Source organism: Aythya ferina, assembly GCF_964211825.1.
Source record: "Aythya ferina genome assembly, chromosome: 16".
Lineage (NCBI taxonomy): Eukaryota > Metazoa > Chordata > Aves > Anseriformes > Anatidae > Aythya > Aythya ferina.
The window spans coordinates 15,450,656-15,473,716 of record NC_140315.1 but is presented as its reverse complement, the minus strand read 5'-3'; the positions used below and the strand labels follow the sequence as shown (position 1 = coordinate 15,473,716).

The following is a 23,061-nucleotide window of genomic DNA, read 5'->3' as shown; positions in this document are numbered from 1 at the left end:
GAAAACGAGTATGCAAGAAAAGATTCATTGTTTTTTGTAAGCTTTTATCTGCTCTCTATGACCCTTACCTTCTGAGGGGATAGCACAGGGGAAGCTGTAGCCTATATTGCAACTAATGTAATAAATTCCATGGACTTCAATGACACCAGGTCTCATTTTAAAACTTCCAGCTTTGTCTATTAAGTGTTTAACATGTTCTGACACTGTGACTGAAAAGAGACAGCAGAAAAGGGAAAGGACGCTCTTTCTGGTATCTAAATTATTTATCTTAGATCAGAAGTTTGAAATATTGAAGACAATCCAGTCTTTGCTACAATTACATTCAATGCCTGAACTTAGCTATCTCTGTTGGGAGCCACTTGATATTTCCAGTCACTCTGATGCTTTTACCTTCTTCTTGAAAAAGGAATAGCTGTGCAGAGCACGAGACCTGATGAAACGTTCCCTGTGCTGATCATATCTTTGCAGTTGGAGTTATCAGTAGTCAGAAAATGATTGCAGTCTACAGGCTTTTCTCAGCCATGGGCATTATGAATACAAGTTTTATGGGTCAGACTCTGAAGCCTTTTTACAGTGTTTACGTGCTCCCGAAACAAACTTCTGTTAGGTAAAGGCTAAGCAGACACAGACTTGTCAGGATTTGTTCCTCTACGTAAAAGAGAAATGAAATAAAACACTCCATTCAAACATGCTAAAAGTTTTTTGAAGAGTTCCATGGTGCAGTCAAATGATGAAAATTGTGATAGTAGAAAAAGAGAAGTCATGAAGAGGCTGAGAAAATGGAAGATATTTCAAAGGCTTACAGGACTTAGGCACATATCTTTTTTTAAGCTCCTTTGAAAATCTAAACAGATAATTTGTGATGACATTGAAAATGTGTTGGAGTCATCCAAGGTTAGATTTTCACAGAAGGGCTTCCTTAGGCTCTGGGTATGCAAAGGAGACAATTTTTATTTTAATCTACAGTAATTGAAGTGATTTGTGGTCACGTTGGGGAGGAGGGAGAGCATGAAGAAGAGGCGAGAGAGCCAGAGTGCAGGCAATGCTAATAAATGAGTCCTGAAGGATTTAAAAGGTGAAAAAGGTAGCTGTTACTGGACTCTGAAGTGAACTGGGATCTTCAGACCTGCCTGCGGATGCAAATGTTAGTGACGGCAGGGGAGGAGGGCATAGGAGAAGTCAGCGCAATGGTAGAAGGCAGACAATGGGCTCCTTTGCAGCACCAGCCTGGCTTTCACTTCACAAAAAAGCTTTTTGTAATTCAAATGAGAGCGAGCCCTCCTTAAGAAAGGGATCTCTCTTTGGAGGGAGAAACACTGAGACATATTTCACTCTCACTTCCCTTTGGTTTCACCTTCCTTCATCAGTCAATGCATGAATGAATTCGGGCCGACCTTTTTTTTTGTTGCTGCAGTATTCTGGTGTAAACATCAGTACACCAGCAGTACTGATACAGCCCAGTGTATTTTTAGAGCTTTCTTTGTACTTTATTTTTCTGGGAAGTGCAGTTAGATCAGTTCTTTTGTGCTGAGTCCCAGAACACTGCCATGCTGAGAGTATCCGTGCACGTGAATTTTGCAGGTATTCACTTGCAGTGCACCCACAATGTGCCTGTGCATCCGTGCTGAGACACTCAGTCACTGGTTTGCTTTTAGACGTGATTCATTTGCACTCTATGCCCTGGAACTTTGTATTTGCAGATGCTGTGAGGCTGGTACAGGCGAGGAAGGTGGTCTGATCTCAACTTGTCACCTGGGCGCTCTTGTTGGAAAGAAAAGGCATTTCTGGAGTGTAGTTCAGCCTTTCTTCCTAGACGTCACTCCCAGAGTTCACTGATCCATCCTCTGAAGTTGCCTGCCTGTTGTTTTCTGTTGTGGAGAGAAGCTGCATCACTAGCTTAGGTAGACTTCAGCTTCTAGGGGGGTGCAAGCAGATGAGGTGAATCCTAGCCACGGTGACTTGTTGACAGATCCCGTCTTGTAGTGAACCCTTGTCAAGAGAGTCCAAGTAAATAACAAGTGATAGGAACGTCTGACTGCCTTGAGTACCACTGAAACTCCCAGTGCTATGCAGTGCCAGCATTTTGCAACTGTTTTTCATCAACTTTGATGCTATAGACAGTAAATCACTTGATGGCAAGACAGATGCAAGATAAATCAGCCAGTCATGGACGTAACTGCATGGGCCTTCAAATGTAAGATGGGTTAAGGACAAATCAGTTCGGGTTTTGGAAATGTCAAGCATGTAGTTTATATAAGCGGGACACTTCTCTTGTGTAGTCTATAAAGAAGTAGTCCAGATTGTTTATTTAAGCATTTTATTCATACATATACTTCTATGATTTTAAACAGCTCAGTTTCTGAATGCTTCCCAATATTTCATTTGGTATTTATCAGGATTCACCAAATGTGAGGCTGAGAAGTGGGGAAGATAAGGTTTCAGATTGCCAGGATCAGTGCTTAATTCACGATTATTAAGTTGTCAGTGTTAGTGGAGGTTTTGTAATATATATAGACGTATTTATTGCTTATGTATCTATACCATTAAAAATAAAATCTGTTGAAAACATGCTTCAGACAAAACATCTCTCCCTATGTTATATCTGGATTTTGCAACTTAAGCTGTGTTTGTTTTGTGATGGTCTTTGCAGTTTCTTCTGGGATAGAGTCTGCTTCTTCTGCAAGTAGTCGTGCAGTCTTTTGTAGAGAGAGATGATTCATGCTGTAACATCCCTGTGTTTGTGTGTGAACTAGTTATTGTAAATGGCAACACTTGAATGAAGTCTCCTTAAAGGAAGGAAGTGCGGATGTGGGGCATGGAGCTGGGGCAGGGGAGCTCACGTCCTCCCCAAAGAAGGTGTCCTCAGGAATACTGGAGTAAGAGTTACAAAGACAGAGATCTTCAAATTTCCTTTCAAAAGGCAGTGAGATGAGTTTCACAGAACATAGGTGATGAGTACAGGTAGTCCACCTCATTTCTTGTCTAACATAGCCCAAGATTATGCAAGGGCAGTAACCTTTGGAAAAGTACCATTTGAAAAACTGTACTCTAGAGTCTGTTTGATCTTCTGCTTAGCAGTAGGCAATGCTGCATGCTCACAGCTCAGGCTGCCTGAACTGTTTGCAGAGAATACGCTCAGTATTCCATAATGAGCATAACTTTCTTTTTTCTTGAAATCTTTTTTGGTTACTTAATAGTTTAGTTCCTCACCAGGGGATAGATCAAAAAATAAATATGTACCAATGAGTTTTGAGGTTTTAAAGCCAATTTGATACACAGGAAGCCTGAAATCAGGGCAATAAAGGATATTTCTGATGCTATTTCCTCTTGCTAAACACCTCTGCCTTGTAGGCCAGTCCCTGTTCAGCTGTTTGCTGATGAATTAATTTGGCTGTAGATCTGAGCTCCTTTTTGCAGAGTGCTTTCTCACAGCAGTAGCTCCTCATTGTTTCAAAAGGATCTAAAGAAAAATGTTCTCCATAAGTGAAATATCCTTTGCAAGAATTTCATTATCATGCACTCATCTGATGCTTAAGTTCTTTCTTCCTTTACCAGATACCGATAACTTAAAATGTGTTCTTAGAGAAATCTCAATAGGGCAGCCAGTAATTGAGCAATGAGTGAATCCCAGGCTGCCAATTTACAGCAGAAGAGCTACAGTAATTCGTTCTCTAAAAGTAGGAGAATCGCTTCAGTCTCTTTCTGCTTTGCATGTGTCATACTGATGATGTCAAAGGAGTTCCTCCTGACTGAAGATATTCTAACTGAAGCTTCACTACTGAAAAACCTGAATCAGACCCTGAGTTCTCCATATGTGTTCTGGCTTTTGTCCAGGAATATAAGAGGTCTTTGAAAATTAATTGTCTGAATTTATACAAAAATTACTTCATCGGTCATTAAAATCCAACTGTCTCTAGGATGGAAGTCAGATTTTGGTTAGTATTGTGCAGGACTGCAGGATGCTCCAGGAACAGCAGAGCTGAAGAAGGTCCACCCCCAGCTGAAAGGACTTGGTTCCCATTTGGTTAATAACCCGGAGCTGTGCTAGCATGCAGTGAAAGATCTGCATTCAGGTAGTTGCAACATGCTTAAGAGGAAGTGCTGAAAGGCTTAGTTTTCTATAGAAATGCAGGCTTACTTGTTCTGAATAATAACAATGCTAAAGATGCAATGGGATTTATTTTGTATAAGTAGCCCCGTGCATTCATTGTTACGTTATTTTGAGATTATCTATTGCATTGTCACTTGGACTTTAGTGCAGGTGAGAACTCCAGTTCACATGTAGGATGCAGGATAGTTGTGTTTCCTGTCATTTGTGTAGAGCCTTAGGTTGGAAGCTGCACATCTGATAGAAAGAAAAACATGGCCCAGGATGGCAAGGTTCAAAGCTAACAGTTGAGTACCATGAGCAAGGATGCACCTGCTCTTAAAACACAAGCTGCAGCAAACACTCATTTTAACACTCATTTTAAATCACTGGACTATTTTAGTAGAGCCACGTTTCCACAGGACTGCCAAGCTGCTTTGCTAAAGACAAAGGAGTTTTTTGGGACATGATCAGTACTGCAGTGGAGTCAAAAGCATATCTGACAGCTACATTCAGTCCCAATATTTACTCAAGTGATTAAAAAAAGAAAGTGAAATTACACTTGCAAGTTCTTGTTCAAATCTCTGACAGATTTTACTGTGTGTTGTCAGAGACAGATCAATGTATATATATCCCCTATGTTGGGGTTGCATGGTTAGGAATAGTCGGATGGTGAAATTAATTGTTCACCTCACCTCTTTGTTTTTTCACTGGGGGCACATTTTCTTGGAATCAAAATGTCTGCACTTGCAAGGAGCTTTCAACAACTGTTTGCACAAGTGTAAAGGTATGTATTTGTTTTAACACCGAAGATACTAGGTACATATGGATCCCTGTGTTGTTTTCAGTGCTGATCACTAATGGGTCTAACAAACTTGTCTGTCACTCAAGGACAAGATGAAATTGCAGTCCCCTGTTCAGAACACAGGTTTCACAGGATTGTGCTTTCGGCTCTGGCTGAAATCCTTTTGGATATGCTCACCATTGCCTCATCACTGTTTCTGTTCTCCTTCCATTTCCCTCTGGGTTATGCACAGTGTGCCTGTTCAATCAGAAATCTCCCGGCCTGTCCGAATGTTTGAGGAAGTGCCCCCTTGAAAAGAGGCCCCAGCAAACTCTCACTGCCTCGTTCCCGGGATTTGCCGTGGGTTACTTACACTAGATGGAAGGTGCTAAACACTCATTTACTATAATGAAGTTAAGACTGCAAGTCAAAGTTTAACAAGGACCACGTGAAAAGCATTTGAGACAAATCCTAGCTGATTGAGGCTACCATGCCAGAACAACTCCCAGTTAGCAGACTCTTTCCTAGAATTGTGCTTTATGTTTTTTTGGTTCAGAGGTGGAGCAAAGACATCCCAAGGAACAAAGTTTCATTGCAGACGTGGATTTTAAGGATAAGGAACTGGAGAATGAAACCTCTTTAAGAAGAAGGGGCCATTAGAAATGCTTATTTGGTGAAATGAAGTTGTGTACCTAAATTGATTTGTAGCGTCCTACTCTTTGTTGGAAGAAGAAGGCTATTTTTCAGTCGTTATGAACTCACCCGGTACACCATAGTGCAGAAAGGAAGCTTTTCACTCTGCTTCTTCTAATTTGTTATAGGTTTCCTTGAATTCTGCAAGGCATTGTGCTGTAAGACAAACTCTGAGCTGTGTTTATGCATGACATGAGGGGCCATCAGACATGGCCTGCTGAGTTTGGAAGCAGCAGATCTCTAGGGCAACAAGTCACAGTGCACAAATAAATGTTATGTTGATGCAGCAGCAGAATTTTAAACAAAAACAAATCCTCTGTGGGCTGTTTTCCTAATGATTAGCACACACACATAGAAGATGAGACCTTTGCAGAGCTTTGTCAGGAGAATGAAAATCTGCCGGCCTGCCTTCCCATTTTTTCTGTGCGTGTTTTTGTTCAGGAGCCATGGGCTGCGCCGGTCCCTTCTGATGTGGAAGCAGTAGCCTCCTGTGCAGCTTGGGTAGCTCAGAGACCTGGGTCTGCCCAGCATGAGCACAGCAAAACACTACAAATGGCAAGAGAGCAAAATCAACAACTGCGGGGATTTAAAAAAAAAAAAAAGTCATTTTTTTCTGCCATCCTATTTTTTTTTGTGTGTGTAATTTTTAACCTTGTATCAGTCACGACCAGTGTACATGCAGGTAGAAGAGAGCAGCCAACTTCTGTTACCTGGTCATCTCTCTAGCTCTTCAACAGCATATTACCCACCCGATATGTCATTGTTTTAGTGAAGTTTGTATCATAAGCTGCTATACTTCCCCTGAAGTCATGCTAATTTGTAAATGTAGGAAAATGATAGCATGTTGTGGTAGAGGGTTTTGATTTTGGTTGTGGAGAAAAGATGCTCATGGTCATCCTGTGGCATCCTAGGAAGGAGCAGGCAGCATTTGACTCTGCAACATTATAAATGGCCAGAAAAGCTCCTATCCCTTTGAGTATTTACTCTTTAAACAGTATGTTTTGGAACATAAATGAAATATAGGCATGGCAAGTTGCTAAAGTTCCTCCTTCCCCCGTTTGTCAAGCCCTGCCATAAATACCTGTCTGATTTTCCAGATAAATCACTTGTTCTCATAAAAGTTCATACCACTCCCTGTAGCTGTGTTTCCCAAAAAGAGCTGTGCACCGCTTGTGTAGCAGGCCTTAGGGGCTGTCACCAGGTGAAGGGAGGGATGGTTTTGATGCAGAAGAGTCTGGAGCCCAGTATAAAACCAGTAGCACCAAAATAGCTTGATGTTTGGAAAACACTGACCTAAATGTCTGAACAAATCTCTGGGAAAAGGGCTGCTTTTTCCAAGCTTGAAGCAGTTTGGAAGGGAAGTGGTGTTGTCATGTGAACAGGGCACACAACATTAGCTCCACGAACTGCTGGTTAGTAGGCTGCATTTATCATGCTTTTAATTTGAGCGACTGTGCTGCAAAAGATTCTGTTTGCAGATGAAAAGGTATTGAGAGCTGGGGAACAAATAGTGCTGCGTCCAGTAAGCTTAGATTTTTGTGGCTGCGTTTTGGAAAGTGTACTACTAAATTTCTAGGACGAAAATCTCGTGTAGCTCTCTTGTTTTTAATGTTACTGGAGAGATTGCTGCTTGTGCACGTCAAGACAAATCAGAGGCTTGTAGAAGATCTGATAAACTAACTAGTAAGTTGGCTGCCTCTTTCCCTGTTAAGTATTTCATACTTTCTATTTTCTCTTCTGAGCTTTTCTCATTTTTTTTCTTTCTCTCTCTTTCTCCATTTCTCATGTTCCAGTTAAATGATCTTTTCAGACAAGCATCACAGCAAAGCTGTTTTTTAGATTAACACAGACTCTGCTTTTTTATTGACTGGCCTGTAACAGCTAATGTGATTTGCACTTCTGTTTACCATCTTTCTATTATTAGACCCAAGTTACTGAGACTAATATGCAGGTAAATATTAGTCACCAGTGGAGCTGCTAATTGTCTAGATTAATTAATCGTTCCAATTGGATTTGTTGTCTCCAAACAGATGTGATTAAAGCAAGGAAGAGTCCCCGATTGGCTTATCTTTTGTGAATAAGTGACTTCAGTATGACGTGCTACCTCACATCAATCAGATACCTGACTCTTAAAGCTCAGATATCACACCCAGCAGTGAAGTGGGAGGGCAACAGCTATACCTGTCAACCCTCCTGCCATTAATCATCCTGCTGAACACTTCATTTCAGACACTTCCTGAGTTTTCCAAGACGCTGGGCAGTGCATTCACATAGCAGCAGTTCCTGGCCAGGTTAGTGGCGAGGTGGCTGGGCTGGCTTTTATCAAATGGCCTTACTGCCACTGGTGCAAGTCCTGTTCCTTTACTGCAGGAATCTGGTTTTCAGACTTCTCAGTCCACCCAACCTGCTCCAAATTCTCTATATCTAGCTGGAATCCAGCCAGGATCCCCTTCCTGTTTAGTAATACAAGGGGAGGAATGTGCTTGTAGGCCTGGAAATTTGGTCACAAAAAAGTAGATTGAGAACCCCAGGGCCCCAAACAAATGTAGGGGCTGTTTGCTTCATTAATTCTTTTTATTTTATTTTATTTTATTTTATTTTATTTTATTTTATTTTATTTTATTTTATTTTATTTTATTTTATTTTATTTTATTTTATTTTATTTTATTTTATTTTATTTTATTTTATTTTATTTTTATTTTTATTTTTATTTTATTGGTGCCTGTCCTGTAAAGTCTGAATGAGTGATATGTTATAGAGCCACGGCTTCCCAGAAACAAGGATGTGCCATTTTGGGGGCTGAAAGTGAGACGCAGGGACACGCTTGCTGTCTTCCAACCAAACTAACAGAGGCAGAGGCATTCTGTAAGCTCTGAGTGTGTTTCAGTGGCTTTGCTTCTTATCATGTTGTAAGCTGCTGACAATCCTAACAGGCAAAAGGGGAGAAGGAAAAAAGAAAAAGCTGAGTGTGCATCAGCTGGCACGAACATTGCTGAGGAGTGGACAACTTTTAAAAGTCTTTTATTATCAAGCTGTAGCAAAGCTGCTTTGTACCATAAATACAAAGAATTGACCCGTTTCTCCTCTGTCTCAGGTGGGTAGGACAAGTTCTTTCCTTCTTTTTCACAGTACTCCCCAGGGCTCACCCTTTGTGTGGGAGGCAAGTTAGAAGCCACAGACAGGGAGAAAAGCCCTCTCCTCTCTCGTGCATGGGTGTTGTAGTTTATCAGAGCTGGTTCTGCCTGCGCTGCTTTCCTTTCAGTCTCACCTGCAGGTAGTTGCATCTCTGTGCTGATCCTGCTCTCGTTCAGAAGAGCCTTTTAGCCAACGGTTGCTGAAAAAGCAGAGATTTGAAGTAGAAATACTCCAAAGCATGCTTCGCTAAGTCCTTCCCGCTGGATCAAATGTGCTGTGGGTTTATTTGGTGCAAATACAAGTAGCTCCTCACTTCTAGCGGCCAGAATTAAGCTGTAAAGGCTCTTATTGGAATCGCTGTCCATTTATATCTGGCCTGGGGCTTGTTTTTGATTGCCACTTGAAATCAAACTTTTGCAGAGCTGAGGAAAGGGGTAACCTGGCCTAAGTGAAAAGTTCTAGCATTATTTTGCCTGTTTATAACCAAATGAAACAGCAAACAGGATAATGTGTCCCAGGAATTGTCTGGAGATTTTCATTTCCCTTCTCCAAGTATCGAGTCTGTTGAAAGTGTCCATAATCCTAGTCTATAGCTCTGACATACCTCAGCTCCAGCACCGTGAATGTACTTCTGTTAGTTTTTTCTTTTTTCTTCCCCCCGGTCCTTTTCACTGACGTGCATCTTGATGTACATCAGGCACTATGCCTCCTAGAGTCAAAACAGCTTCATTTTAGAGAGAGGGGAAACCCTCAAAGAAAAAATAACCAGTCTTGCTGTGGTCTGTTGGCAGTAACAGATAGCTAAGTCTAAAAATCTCATCAGAGCTAAGACATTTATCACCAGGCAAAACCCAGCAATGTTGTAGGAAATGTCTTTTGTGTTATCCTGAATGCAAGTCTGAGTCTAAGAACTGTGGTGGTGATTTGGTAGGTGGTTACATTCATTCAATCTTAAAGGTAATCAGCCACACTGTTGATGGGAAACGAGGGTAATATAAAGGAGTGAAAACAAACTATATCAAGACGTTTGAACATCATTTTTTCTTCTCTGCAGGCATTTCTTCACCGGATCCGCCAGAATGCTGTGGACAAAGCCGAGAAGTACATAACAGAGGAGAATGTTAAGGTATTTTTTCCATATTCCTCATTGATAGGGATTTCATACATAGTGAAAGCCTAGATTCTGGGATATGTATATCAAACATCCTCATATCTTATTGATGCTTATTATTAAACTGGTTCCCAAAAGAAAAGAGGCTCACGCTGACAGTTTCTCAGTCTGTTTGCCCATTTGTTTAGCTGTCATCTTCCAACATTTTTTTTATCCCACCAGCTAATTTCAGTAGAATTTGATAACAGTGTAGTGTTGTCAGAAACACTAACTTCTGCCAAGATTTGTGATATGGTGTATAGAGGACAGAGAGACCTTTTTAGCCCTCTTAAGGGAAAAGGCACGGAATGAAGTGGCTGTGTCTATCTATTTTGCTTGACAGTAATCAGTGAGCCAGTTTACATCTGTTGTCTCTTCCAAATCTATAAATTAAATGTGTTTTAAGGAGGCAGGAATATTCCTTTGGATTGCAATAGGAAGGAATTTGGGCTCCTGTGGGAGGACTGAGGAATGGGAGACCCTAGCATGAGGACATTGGTGAATGAATTCTGCACTGGAAAGGCATATAGGATGCAGAGCTGAGAGGTACTAGCTTCTCTACTGTGTACTGTCACAGGAGGCCTTATCGTTTATATTCATAAAAATAAGCAACACTTTCTTTTAGCAATCTGGCTTAAACAACCTCTTTGTTACACACACGCTTGTGAAACCAAAACCTTCTTTGTACATATACACAAATGAAACCTCAGCATCAGTGGGAAAGCATGCAGCGTCTGCCTTCAGAGTCTTGCTTACTGGACTTGCATTTGATCCTGTAGCTTCTACATCAGAGTAGAAGCAGAGTCTTCGCTTTTTATGTTAATGGGAACAGTGCAGCAACAATAGGTACGTCATAGTGGCCAGCACTATTACAGCTGATGTGTTTCCATTTTACATAGCAGTATCACCTGGAAGTATAGAGATCCTAGCAGGGATCCAGCCTCCATTATGCAATTCTTTCTGTGGGCTAGCAATATGCTATTACTGATTAACTGGCATCAGCATGGGGTGGTAGCAAGAAGGTTTGGCAGATTTGTAGAGCTAAGCCTCTTGCTGTCTTCAAATTTGGAAGTCCCTGTTCCCTGGAAGCTCATCATGTGCAGTCTGAAGTAAGTTTGGGGACGGCTGAGAGAAAAGTAGACAAGTGATTAGTGATAACAGATCCTGTGAGTAGAGAAGTGTGCAAGAAACCTCTGCAGGAGAAGTAAACGTACACAACCATTTGCCAATTTGACAGACAACTGCAGAGGTTGGTGAAAGTCGCTGTTAATTCTCTCGTTCTTCAGATACCATTATGATTGCTATATACTAAGCTGCAGTGCCCACATAGCCCATGCAAAAAAGCCCTTATTTTCTCTGCTGATTAAACGTATTTGTATTCTAAGGTCCATCACATTCCTCTGGGGAAGTACTACTTCATTTTTGTGTCATTCTTCAACTGCCTGCGGGTGCCTTTGTGAGGCTACTGTGAGGCCTCATTAATTCTTATTATTACAATACCCAGCTTTCAATAACAGAGCTGCTCTTTGGTAATAAAGGACCTATGCCTGCTGCTGGTGAAACAGAATCACAAAGGCACAGGTTTTCTGACCAGAGTCAATGTTATCTCTCCCTCTTCGTCCTCCCGTCCTAAACAATGCAATTGTCTTTCCTGCAGTTGAAGGTTGGCTGTTCTTTCCTTCTGCCGATCCTTGTTGGTAGAGGCAGGACAAGCGAGGCTGTGTTGGGACTTCTGATAACTCTGCCTGCTAATCCTATACGTTTTGGGTCATCAGGGAGCTGTGAGGTGGGTGGCAGCAGAAAAGGTGGTAGCAGAGTGCATAAATGGTTTGTTAACTTATGTAAAGAGAACCCTGTGTTTTCCTCTCTTTCGTCATGCAGCTCAAGTGTCTAGAGGAAAATCCAGGGTATTCGGGCAGTCACCTACCTCTAAGCAAAAGGAAAAAGTACTTTTTAGGGTAACTTGGGTTATGGCTCCCAATAGTATTTTTGCAGGTTCCTCCTACGGCTGGCACTGAGCAGTGAAGTTTTCAATGATCTTTGGCCACTGTATCCTCTTCCAGAGAGGCCACATTGAATCCTCCCCCTCTACTCTGCCCTGGTCAGGCCTCACCTGGAGTACTGTGTCCAGTTCTGGGCTCCCCGGTACAAGAAAGATGGGGATCTCCTGGAAGGAGTCCAGCAGAGGGCCACAAAGATGATACGGGGCCTGGAGCATCTTCCTTATGAAGAAAGGCTGAGAGACCTGGGTCTGTTCAGCCTGGAGAAGAGAAGACTGAGAGGGGATCTCCTCAATGTATATAAATATCCGAGGAGTGGGAGACAGAAGGATGTAGCCAACCTCTTCTCAGTGGTTTGTGGGGATAGGACAAGGGGCAATGGCTGCAAGTTAGAGCACAAGAAGTTCTGCACCGACATGCGAAAGAACTTCTTCATGGTGAGGGTGACGGAGCACTGGAACAGGCTGCCCAGGGAGGCTGTGGAGTCTCTGGAGATATTCAAGGCCTTTCTGGATGCCTCCCTGGGCAGCCTGCTCTGAGGAACCTGCTTTGGGGGGGTTGGACCCGATGATCTTTCAAGGTCCCTTCCAACCCCAACAGTTCTGTGATTCTGTGAATCGTTGCAAGGCCCAGTACTCCAGTGACTAACAGCTGCAGCAACATCATCAATGTTGTTTCAGTTTATTTCCCGCCCTATGTGGGAATAACTATTGATATTTAGCATCGTGCTGCATTTGCAGTAGGACAATGATACCATTTTACTGATAAAGCACAGGGAAGGCAGCACAACCTGATGGTGTACACAAGCTGTCAGCCACAGATCCTTCACATGAAGTTTATCAAGGGTAATTATGTATCAGATACAAAAGCAAATGCAGTCAAAGTCTCTCTGCTGCCTTAATTTTTCAAGTGACTCCTATTACCTGTGAAATCTGCTGCAAGCAGAGCTTTCCTGACTATCATATAATTTATTAGATTACACAGATATTCCTTGGATCACAAAATAGCCTCCTGAATACTGCTCCTGAAGGAGAAAGTCATCCTTGACAGATGTTTTCCTCTTCCTTGTTAATCCTCTTTTGGCACAGCTTCTGGCACAGCCATGTAGACAGGCTAATGTGTCATCACATTGCTTTCAGCCATGCGATAGAACCATCATATGCTCTGCTTGAATTTGCACTGGAAGTTTTCTGGAAGCGATGAAACAGTCCTAGTTCCCTGTCCTTTCTTTTCTGATGGGTTCAGAGCCCCTCAGTGCAAGCAGTGTGCTGGAATCTTCAGTTTATTCAGGGCCAGAAAGGAGCAACAATGCACAAGTATACATAAATGGTAGTGCAGGCTACCGTACCTTGATATTCCTGAAGGCAGAGGTGAGCAAAGAAAAGGAAAATGCACCACGATGTGCTCTGCGCCTGCAGCCAGCTTGCAAATTTGAGAAAAATGTTCTCCCTATGCTTGAATAACACAAGATACAGAGTTGTATCTGGGTACATGCACAGAAGGCTCCTTGAATTCCTTGTCATGTCTATCCCCACAAAACCAGAGAGAGACTGGTTTTAAACCAAGAATCTGTTTTCATTTCTGTCCTTAATGATTATATGTAATTTAGAGATTTTTTTTTTATAATTACTGCTATATCACCATCCACCAGGCTGAATTAGTGTCACATCTGCTGAATAAATTCCACTGCATAATAAAGCTCATAAAGCTGAAAAGGTTAATGTTGCTGTAAGGTGCTTCAGGAATTGTTAGAAGATCTTAGGCTCACTCAGTTTCTCCACTAACTGCCAGGAAGCTGAAGGCTGGTTCTGCCAGGCTGCTGTCTTTGGGGTTCGTAAGAGTGACACCCACTCACTGTGCAAGACCTGAGAGGCAGCTCCCAATATGAAAGCTGGTTTGACTGCACGGCAAATCTTCTCTTTGCAATTGGCACGGTTGAAGCAGAGTGATGGAAAATGCTGTCAGCAATGTGTATGTTACAGCAGGCTCCAGGTTTTGGTCTGCCCAGTCAGGCTTTCCTTCAGTGGCTGTCAGTACTGATAGCTGTGTCACCGTGCATCAGGACTTCTGTGCAGGTAATCTCCCATCTTCTATTAATGTATTCACAATTTTTCATATTTCCTATGAAGATGATAGCCTAATAAAATTCTGTATGTTTATAGCAGCTTTTGTCCTGGCAGTTTATTTCCCTTAGCATATGCCTATTCAAATTCCTAGGGATCATTTAGCTGTGAGATTGCACAATCTCTTCAGTGCACATCTAAAGTAAGGACCTCTCTCCCACTACAAATTTTACAGTCACTGAGAGTGGTGAAAGGGAACTCTAAAGCTCTGCTCTTGTGGTTTGGAAATATTTTACACTATTCTGTGCTCCTGTCAGTGAAATGCCAGCTCACATGTTGCAGAGATTTGGTCTCACATGTACGGGTACTTCTTTGTGACTTCTAGTTTCATGTCCCTTTCTTCTAGGAAATGCTTTAAAATGCGTGGGAAGGAAAGGCAAACAACTTCCTGCTTCTATCTCCTGCAAAGTCACTTTGGTCCTTGTGGTTCCATTTACCTGTTTGGTCTCATAGGAGACTTTCTGTAGACTTGAAAGGGATTGTTCACATTTATCATGTTCAGGTGCCTGGGAAGATAACCTTCATTTACAGCAGGTACATCAGTAGCAATAAAGATTTCCATAGGAGGCCAGGAATGGGGCAAATATGATGTAATTCCTTCGTTACCAGTTACTATCTGTGCTTTAGATCTTTTCACGAGTAGGTCTAGAACCACAGTATTTTGGTGCTACTACTCTTAATATACCCGAGAGTGTTTTATTAACAGCTGGCATTGGATTTCTCTTTATGTATTTCAGGTCTTGTTTTCTAACATCGAAGACATTCTTGGCGTTCACAAGGAGTTCCTGGCTGCTCTGGAATTTAGTTTACAACCAGAACCTCAGTCTCAGCATGAACTGGGAAATGTTTTCTTAAAATTTGTAAGTACAATGACTTAACACTATCTGAAAATGCAGTTTCCTGTCATAAGCTCCCATGCCCCTTAACTAGCCTTAATCTCTATGGCTTGTAGCAATACTGTGACAATGTGTGTCTTGTATGAAAGTTGAAGTTAGGGTGGGAAAAAACTTGTGAATGAGGTTAGAACAATGGAAGCCACATCAAACTCAGCTAAACAATGAGGTATTTTTAGAAACTCTTTCTTTTCCCATTGAATATTTTTTTCCTTTTTTCTCCCCCTCACACAGCTGATCACACTTATTGCTGAGAATTTATCTACTTTGGTTCCAAATATTTCAGGAAAGCAGCACAATGTCAAGTAAATGAATATTTTTTGTACCTAAATAACATTGGAAACCCATGAAGACAAAAATTGAAAACAAAAGACTGTACCTCATCTACAGTAGTTAGTGTCTGTGCATACATGTATCATTCAGTAAATTAAAGGTAACATGAGATTATCTTGCACTTGCTGAAATATAGTACGAGTTACCATATACTACCTTTCACTATGGAATGAATTACTTAATACTAATACTATTATTATTATTATTATTATTATTATTATTATTATTATTATTATTATTATTGTTATTATTGTTATTATTGTTATTATTGTTATTATTATTATGTATAATAAATATAAATTACTTATTAATAAATTACTGATTTACAGAAAATTTGGCTTTTAGACTCAACAATAGCTTAAGAATGCCACAGTCACAAAATGCAAAGTAGTTGTTCCAGGTTGTTCAAAACATTTTGGCAGGTTACTTCTGTGTCATCTGACTTTATGCCTGATTCTTTTATTATTTGTTCTCTTAATACATTCATAATGCAGTTATGTGCACCAGTCAGATTGGTACTGCTAGGTGACCTGGAAAGCACAGACCTATAAATAGGGACCATGGAACTATGGAATTGGAAATGAGAGAATCATGGAAGTCAGAGAACCACTGCTCCTCTCATTATAATTTGCTTCTTATTATTGCAAACTAATAAGAACATAGAGTATGCACTAATTGAGTATGCAAGATCCATTATTGTATACACCTAGTCACAAGCTGGACTCATTTAAATGCTGATTTACTGATTTACAAGTATAATAATTCAAAGCTATGGATTTTTTTTGCATGCAGCTGCCCTCCTGAGATGTCTGAAAAATTAGAAAGTATATACATAATAGCCATTTCTTCAAATTCTTATTAACTGCATTAAGCCACAGGCCAACTTCCCATCAAAATATGTTCTATTACACTTTCATAATTATAATTAATGCTTTCATAATTCATTGAGCTTGAGTGGTCAGTGGTGATGCAGGCATTCTTGACTTATAGAGCTTTACCAATTATAAGTTTTATTTATGTTGTAACAATTAAAATAATAGCAGAATGTGTTATATTGAAACAGTGCCCCAAAACTGTATCATCTGTAAGGAGTGACTGTCAGCTGCTGAAGAACATACTGAGGTACTCGGTTAAAGACTTGAATACTCACTAGAATCATTGGCTGCCAAGAAGACATGCTCAGGACATCTTGTACAGGACATTATTACTCATTAGCAAGGGTGTCTGGAGGGATGCTGTCAAATTGTTTACTGTGTTTCAGGGTGGCACTGACTAGCCAGAAATGTTAATATCATGTAGTTTGACTGAATTCAAGTCTGGTACATGTAGTCATTGGCAATGTCTTCTTGTATGTGAACATAGCATTTTGTAACTTTATTCCTGCAGGATTTAATAATTATGTAATTGGATGTTTATTATTTCTCAAACATGCAACAAAGCAGGAATTATGAAACTATAATGTATAGACATGAGTTCTGGTAAGAATTTGTCCTCCAAATAGACTAGTGGCTATTTGACTGAGATCAGTTTACATTGTAGTCTGCGGAGTGCATTGCAAATAATGTGTACATCAACTATTTCACAGTCCCCTAGGGAAGAAGACCTGTAGCTTATGCAGGTGGAAGTCAAACATCTTTTAATTCAGAATATATGGAAGAAGCTGGTCTCATCCATAATGAACCTAAGGAAGTGTAGGAATAACATTAGAAGCTTTGTGGCACCTCAGGACTGAGCAGGGAATAGTCAACAGCAGGTTACCAAGAGAGGAGGAAATGATCTGTCCTTGTGTACAGATGGTGCCTAGGTTTTATAATCACCTCGCTGCAGGTTTGTGGGATTGAGGGATGTAGGATTTGTCCCCTCTCACAGTGCAGGCTTCCATAGTGAGTTGCCAGCAGGAGATGCCAGCAGCAATTGTGGTTCAGAGTGAGTCTTGATTTCCTCTCTGATCAGGTTTCCAGAGCTCCATTTCCCTTATTGGGGTTGTTCTGGTGAAGCAGAAGCATTCGCAGAAAACAAACAAACAAAAAACCGAACAAACAAAATCCTCAAAACTGTGCCTCAGAAACAGTCATTCCTGAAGGCATTTCCATGATGCTGAAACCGGTTTTGTTGAAATTGTGTACAGTATTTTGCCACTCCAAGAAGCCCTTGCAGTACACTTAAGGTTTCCTGAAGAAAAAGCCAGCCATTCTCTTCTAGGGATGCACTCCTGCAATGTGGCTGAAGAATGTGTTGTTTTGTTTTGTTTTTGAGAGAGACAGAGCATGTCATTAGCCTGTATACCCAAGGAAAATATGGGTGATACTTATTTACTTTCTTTTTTTTTTTTTCGTTTTGCCTAAGGTTCTCGTGTTGTAATGTGCTTTTAAAAAAAGAAGTGCTAAAAAAAATGCCCTTGGTGCTATTTTTTCCCATTATCATCAAATCACAGTGTATCCTCGGGGAGTCTGCAGCAAGGAAATGACATAAGGCCTGTGAATCTTGAACATATCAGTGTATCTTCTATCATGATCACCTGGCGAGGTCATTCTTAGTTTAGATTATAAACCCCGTCCTTGTCAGCAGCCAGATGTTAGCATAGGTACTTTTCTCCAGAAGCTCCATGTTAAAAGTGCTCATAAATTTAGAGAAGAGTTTGAGAATGTTTGAAGCACAGTTTTTTTTTCAGACACAGAGTTTCTCAGAGGGCATTTCTTCTCTAGTTTCCTTGTATTACAGACCTCTGACAGACGCTTCCAGATTCCCCATGGGGAGATTCACCAGAATAGTGTTTAGGTCCTGTTGATGAGATCTATGTATCCTAAATTTCTTCTAATGTCCATAGACTTGACTATTTTAATGGTTTACCTTGGCCTAGAATAGCCTAGCTCAACAACAGTCCAGCCATGCTGAAAAACAGGACACCGCTTTTAGTCATAATAAGCCTCTAGGATCATGATTGATCCATTTATATTAATGCTAGGACATCCTCCCCGATCTCCAGCTTGGAAGGATTCTGATCTTGGGTAATACCTGAAACAAGCCAATATTCCAATGGCTCCAGAAGAGCTATAATGTTTCACTGCAACTAATGCATATTGACTTTTGGAAGTATTTTAACAAGTGATGAAATATGCTTGCTCTGTTACTCAGCTGTGAAAAGCTGTTTTGTTCTGGAAGACAGACTTTGTTTGCCCTGGTGTATTCTGTTTGATCAGAAGATGATGAAAAGTCTGTTGTCTGATGCTAGGTACTAGAATTTCATAAAGAGTTGTTGTTCTTTACTTTCTATTATTGTCATACCAAACTCACTTAGATGTTAATTCAAAATAAAATCTGCTGACTGAAAAGATATATGACGTAGAACAGATCTTTAACATCAAGGAGAATGTATACACTGAACTTTGAATAATCACACCTTGTCAATATTGGCTTTCTTGTACTGGTGATGAAAATATAAGACTGCAGAGCAGAAGGGCAAAGGATTGACTGGTGCTTGATTTATGTTGCTGTCATACTGGTAGAGCTTCAGTAACCTCGTAGCTATAAAATAAGCTTGTTCAAGTGAAATGTTTTCATCTCATTTTTAGGAGCAATGCTGCATGAGTGATCAGTTTTACTGTTTAAGTCATCAGGGATTTTGTTCTGTTCAGAATGAAATCTCTTTTGTTTAGGGTTTTCATGTTGACAAAACTGATTTCAGCTTGCTTTGAAAGAAGAAAATGTCATGCCTCATTAAAAATACATCTAAATAACATGATTACAGTTTACCAAATGTCTTCCATAAATTTTCTAGCCCAAACTGTTTTCAAATTTGCACTAATTTGTGGCTGTTCTACCAGACCCAAAATAACATATATGAAAAATAAACTATTGGTTTAAATATTTAACCAAACTAAGAAGGGTATAGACTTATTTTTGTCACCAAAGCCAGAAGGTCTAGCCATGTATTCAGCAGATTTGCTGAATAAGAAGGTGCCATTTTTGTGTGGTCACTTCTCTGACCATAATTGCACTTTAATATAGAGTAACTGTAGGTTCCGAATTCCTGGGCTAACATCTGTAATTATGTAACTGATAATTTCCTCACCAGGGGATGGGAGAGTCCAGGACTGAATGTCACCCAGAGAGGAAATTAAACACTTCAGACACTGAGTAATTTAAAACATAGTTGTCATATTTGTGGGTCTCATGCATGAGGGACAGATGGGAAAGACTTGATGAAAGCACTCTGGTGTGTGTATAATTATTGTACTGTCTTGAGTTCAGCAAAGGGATTTTGTCATGATCTAAATATAACCTCTCAAAACTCCAGACATTTGGAGCTGCAGTCAGAAACCTGAGCAATGACATTTTGCGTGCATTGATGCACTGGATGCTGCTGTGTTAATGGTTGCTATTTTTAGTTTCATGCATGCTGCTTGTGTGCATCCAGGGAGCTGAGGGGAGGGGAGGAAATGTAGGGGAAACTCATAAATCTGTTCTCTCTCCACAACTCTCCATTTTAAGGATAAAAACAATTCTGGGTCTGTCAGTTACCTCTTTTCTATTGTGCTATGGATTCAATCCTGCCTTTTCCTGCATCTGGTGGTCAGAAGTCTTTGTTTCTTTCTAGCTTCTCAGTATTAGAGTAATACGAACAGCTGTAGATGAAGGATGTCTTGAACAACTGTGTTCCAGCTCTTTGCACTGCACTTTGTGGCTGTTGTTTTATTTGCTTTGTACCATTGTTGCCATGTTTGGAAATGCATCTTTTTATTGTCAGTTCTTCCTTTGGAGGCATGAGGAGGGGAAAAAAAAAAGTCACCACATTGTTAGTTAAAACAAATACATTTAAATATGCTTTTCAGTCCCTGAGCATGTATGTCTAACCATTGAGCATCTGACCAGAATGTCAAATGCTTCTCCTAAACTAATATAAACACAATTTCTGTTCCTTGTGACAATAGTGAAGGGAATGCCCGATGAGTGCAGCTGTGTTCCAGGGCTCTGTGTTACTTAACTCCTTCAGTTGGCAGTAGTTTTTGGTTGGATCACTATAAGCTCTCTTAGAGGTAGCCAGACTGCAGGTATCTCATCACGAGCTAGCACAGGGTGCTCCACATCTCCTGAAGAGTGCTAGGAGGCCTATCAAAGCTCAGAAAATTCCCTTCCAAGTTCTGGAGAGATTAGTTAATTCAGGAAGAATATTTTCATGCCAGGATGCTAAATTGGAAGTTGATGTGAACACCACAACAAACTCTGCAGGGCATTGTAAACATGCCATGATGCCCCGAGATGCTGGCTCTGTGCATTATCCCTAACCCAGCTAAATTGCTTTTAATGTGCAAAGTAGCTTTTCTGTGTACCTCTGCATGGTACTTCACTGTGGCTTAGCTGAACCAGGAGAGAAGCTACTGTTATGAGAATGACCCGATAAATATTGGGTGCTTTTGGCTTCTGAACCATTTAACCTGACTGAAGCCTAATGCAGCCTCTTGACCTCCTTTTATTACAGTGAATGCAATGCTGCTCTCTAGCATAGCTGCTAAAAGTTCAGCCCTTCCCAGCAGCCTTGAAAGGATTGATTCACCTCCTTGCGTGGTCCACTAAGGCATGGAAATAGTTGTTACTGCTTCTTTTGTGAATCACGTCATAGTGTTTGCAGATGTTTGCTGTGGACTCTGGTAATGTTCACTGTAAGAAGATGGACTGTCTTTGGCTCTGAAGATCAGTAAAGCAGAACTGAGCGCTGCCAGTTTTCCCTTGGTTCTTGACAAGGGATTTCAATCCACTACAGGTGGTGGTGGGTATGACATGGTCCACCCTAAGTAACTCAATCTAGTCGTAAAGCTACCTTTCTTCTTTCATTTCCATGGTCTGTTGGATATTTTGTATATGTTCAATGAAATGCTTCAATTCGGAAGAGCTGTTGTGGGCAGCTGTTGCATCACTTTGTGTTTCAGAACACAAAGTGAATTTGTCAATTCACTGGTGTTTTCCCCCTCCGCCCTGCAAGGCAGGGGATTTCCAGCTGGTTGCTCTACGTGCCATAGTTCCCCTCTGACATGTTCCAGTCCTTGGTTCTTCCCAGCCTTCTCTGTTTCCTCTTCCTGCAGCAGTAATCAGCACAGCTCCAAAATGTCAGTCCTGTTAACGTCCCCCTTGCTCCTGCCTTTACTTTGCTCCTGTCTACTCTACTGGAATATCTTAACACATACATGAGTGTCCCTGAGATAGCAAAATCCATCCTTTCAGCAAAGGATATATTATTTCAGTGATGCATTAAAAGGAAAAGTGTTGGAGAGATCTGTGCTCATAAGCTGATGCTAATTTACAAGAGTAAGTTTAGAATTAGTGGAACACCTCTATACATTATTCACATTTGGGAAGTATTCACTTCATGTAAAATGCAACTCTAACGCCGCTTGTGTGCACCCTCCTTTGTAAAGAATTTGGTATCAGACTGAGACAATATTGTCACTTCAGTTTTATCCAAGTCAATAACTTAATATGCTTTTCCTTGCAGAAAGACAAATTCTTTGTGTACGAGGAGTACTGTAGCAACCATGAGAAAGCACTCAGACTGCTAATGGAATTGAACAAGATCCCAACAGTGAGAGCATTCCTCTTGGTAAGCACCTTCTCTAGCACTCTTGACTTACTGATCTGACTTTGTACTGTACTCATAATACCCCCTTAGTATCCCAGGAATGCGAAGCATTTTGCAGACATTATTCATTCCAGCTATGAAGCACTCAAGAAGGTTGGGTATTGAAATCATTGGTAAGTTCAAGTACAGAACTAAGCACAGCTATGGTATGAGTAATTCCATTAGAAACAGGGAATATTTTTTTAAAAAGAATCAACAGAAAAGTTGAGTAAAGATTGTGAAAGGACTAATGCAATAAGTCATCAGTGGGGCTGTGACTAGCTCCCAGAGGATCTGGTTCCCTTCTCAATTCTCTGACCAATTTGCCATCTGCAGACCTACCAGAAACATGTGGCCCACTTCTGACACTGTTTTCCCTGGGAGCTCAGTTGTGGGCAAGAAACGTAGGCTGGATGAATTCTTCTGGTGGTGTCATTGCTGCTTGTTTCAAAAATGACCCAATTCCTCATCCAACCCATGATGTGTTAGTATCTGTGTTGGGAAGGGAGTGTGGCCTACAGCCTTCTTTGGAGGCTGGGCTGGGAGGAGAAACGACCTCCAGACAGCGCCTTCTGTCTGAGTGTCCTGGTTTCAGTTAGAACAGAGTTAATTTTCTTCCTAGTAGCTGGTATTATTATTTTATATATTTATATAATATTAGTATTTTCCTGTCTTATTAAACTGTCTTTATCTCAACTCACGGGCTTCACTTTCCATTTCTCTCCCCCGTCCCAGAGAGGGAGGGGGGAGGCTGTGTGGTGTTTAGCTGCTGGCCAGGTTAAACCACGACACTGAGGTTTCTTATTTCTTTTTTTTTTTTTTTTTTATTCTTTCCTTATTTCTCTTCCCAACATCCACCCCAAGTCTCCTTGATTTTAGATGTCTCGTTTTCCTACCCATGGATGGAAGGCATTTGGAATGGGGATGGTGTGTAGATGAGGGACCAATTCAGCATGCTAATTTACTGTCTTAGTGAATGCTGTGAAGATAAAGGCTATCTTTGCAATGGACCCTGTCTGCTCTTCTTTCTGCTCTTGTTTTTTTCCTTTCTGCTGAAAGCTTTCTCTTTCCTAATACAGTACAGCAGAAGAAAACTTCTGCATAAATGCCTGTCACAAGCAGAACATTATATTAGCCACAAAATATAGGCCTTGGAGGGAGGGGCAGGAACATGATTGCTATTGGGTATTTGGAATCTCTTTATCACATCTGAGTTTAATGAACACCATTAAACCATTAGTTTGAGTCTT

At 40.8% G+C, this 23,061-nt stretch overlaps 1 protein-coding gene across 2 annotated transcripts in view; it reads left to right on the top strand.

The window, feature by feature from the left end:
- PREX1 (phosphatidylinositol-3,4,5-trisphosphate dependent Rac exchange factor 1) overlaps positions 1 to 23,061 on the top strand; it is a 183,338-nt gene that overhangs the window by 58,807 nt on the left and 101,470 nt on the right. For both annotated transcript variants that reach the window (XM_084537672.1, XM_084537671.1), the window contains exons 2-4: positions 9,754 to 9,825; positions 14,710 to 14,832; positions 21,689 to 21,793. In XM_084537672.1, the coding sequence (XP_084393798.1) occupies positions 9,754 to 9,825; positions 14,710 to 14,832; positions 21,689 to 21,793 (300 nt within the window). The remainder of the gene's footprint in view (positions 1 to 9,753; positions 9,826 to 14,709; positions 14,833 to 21,688; positions 21,794 to 23,061) is intronic.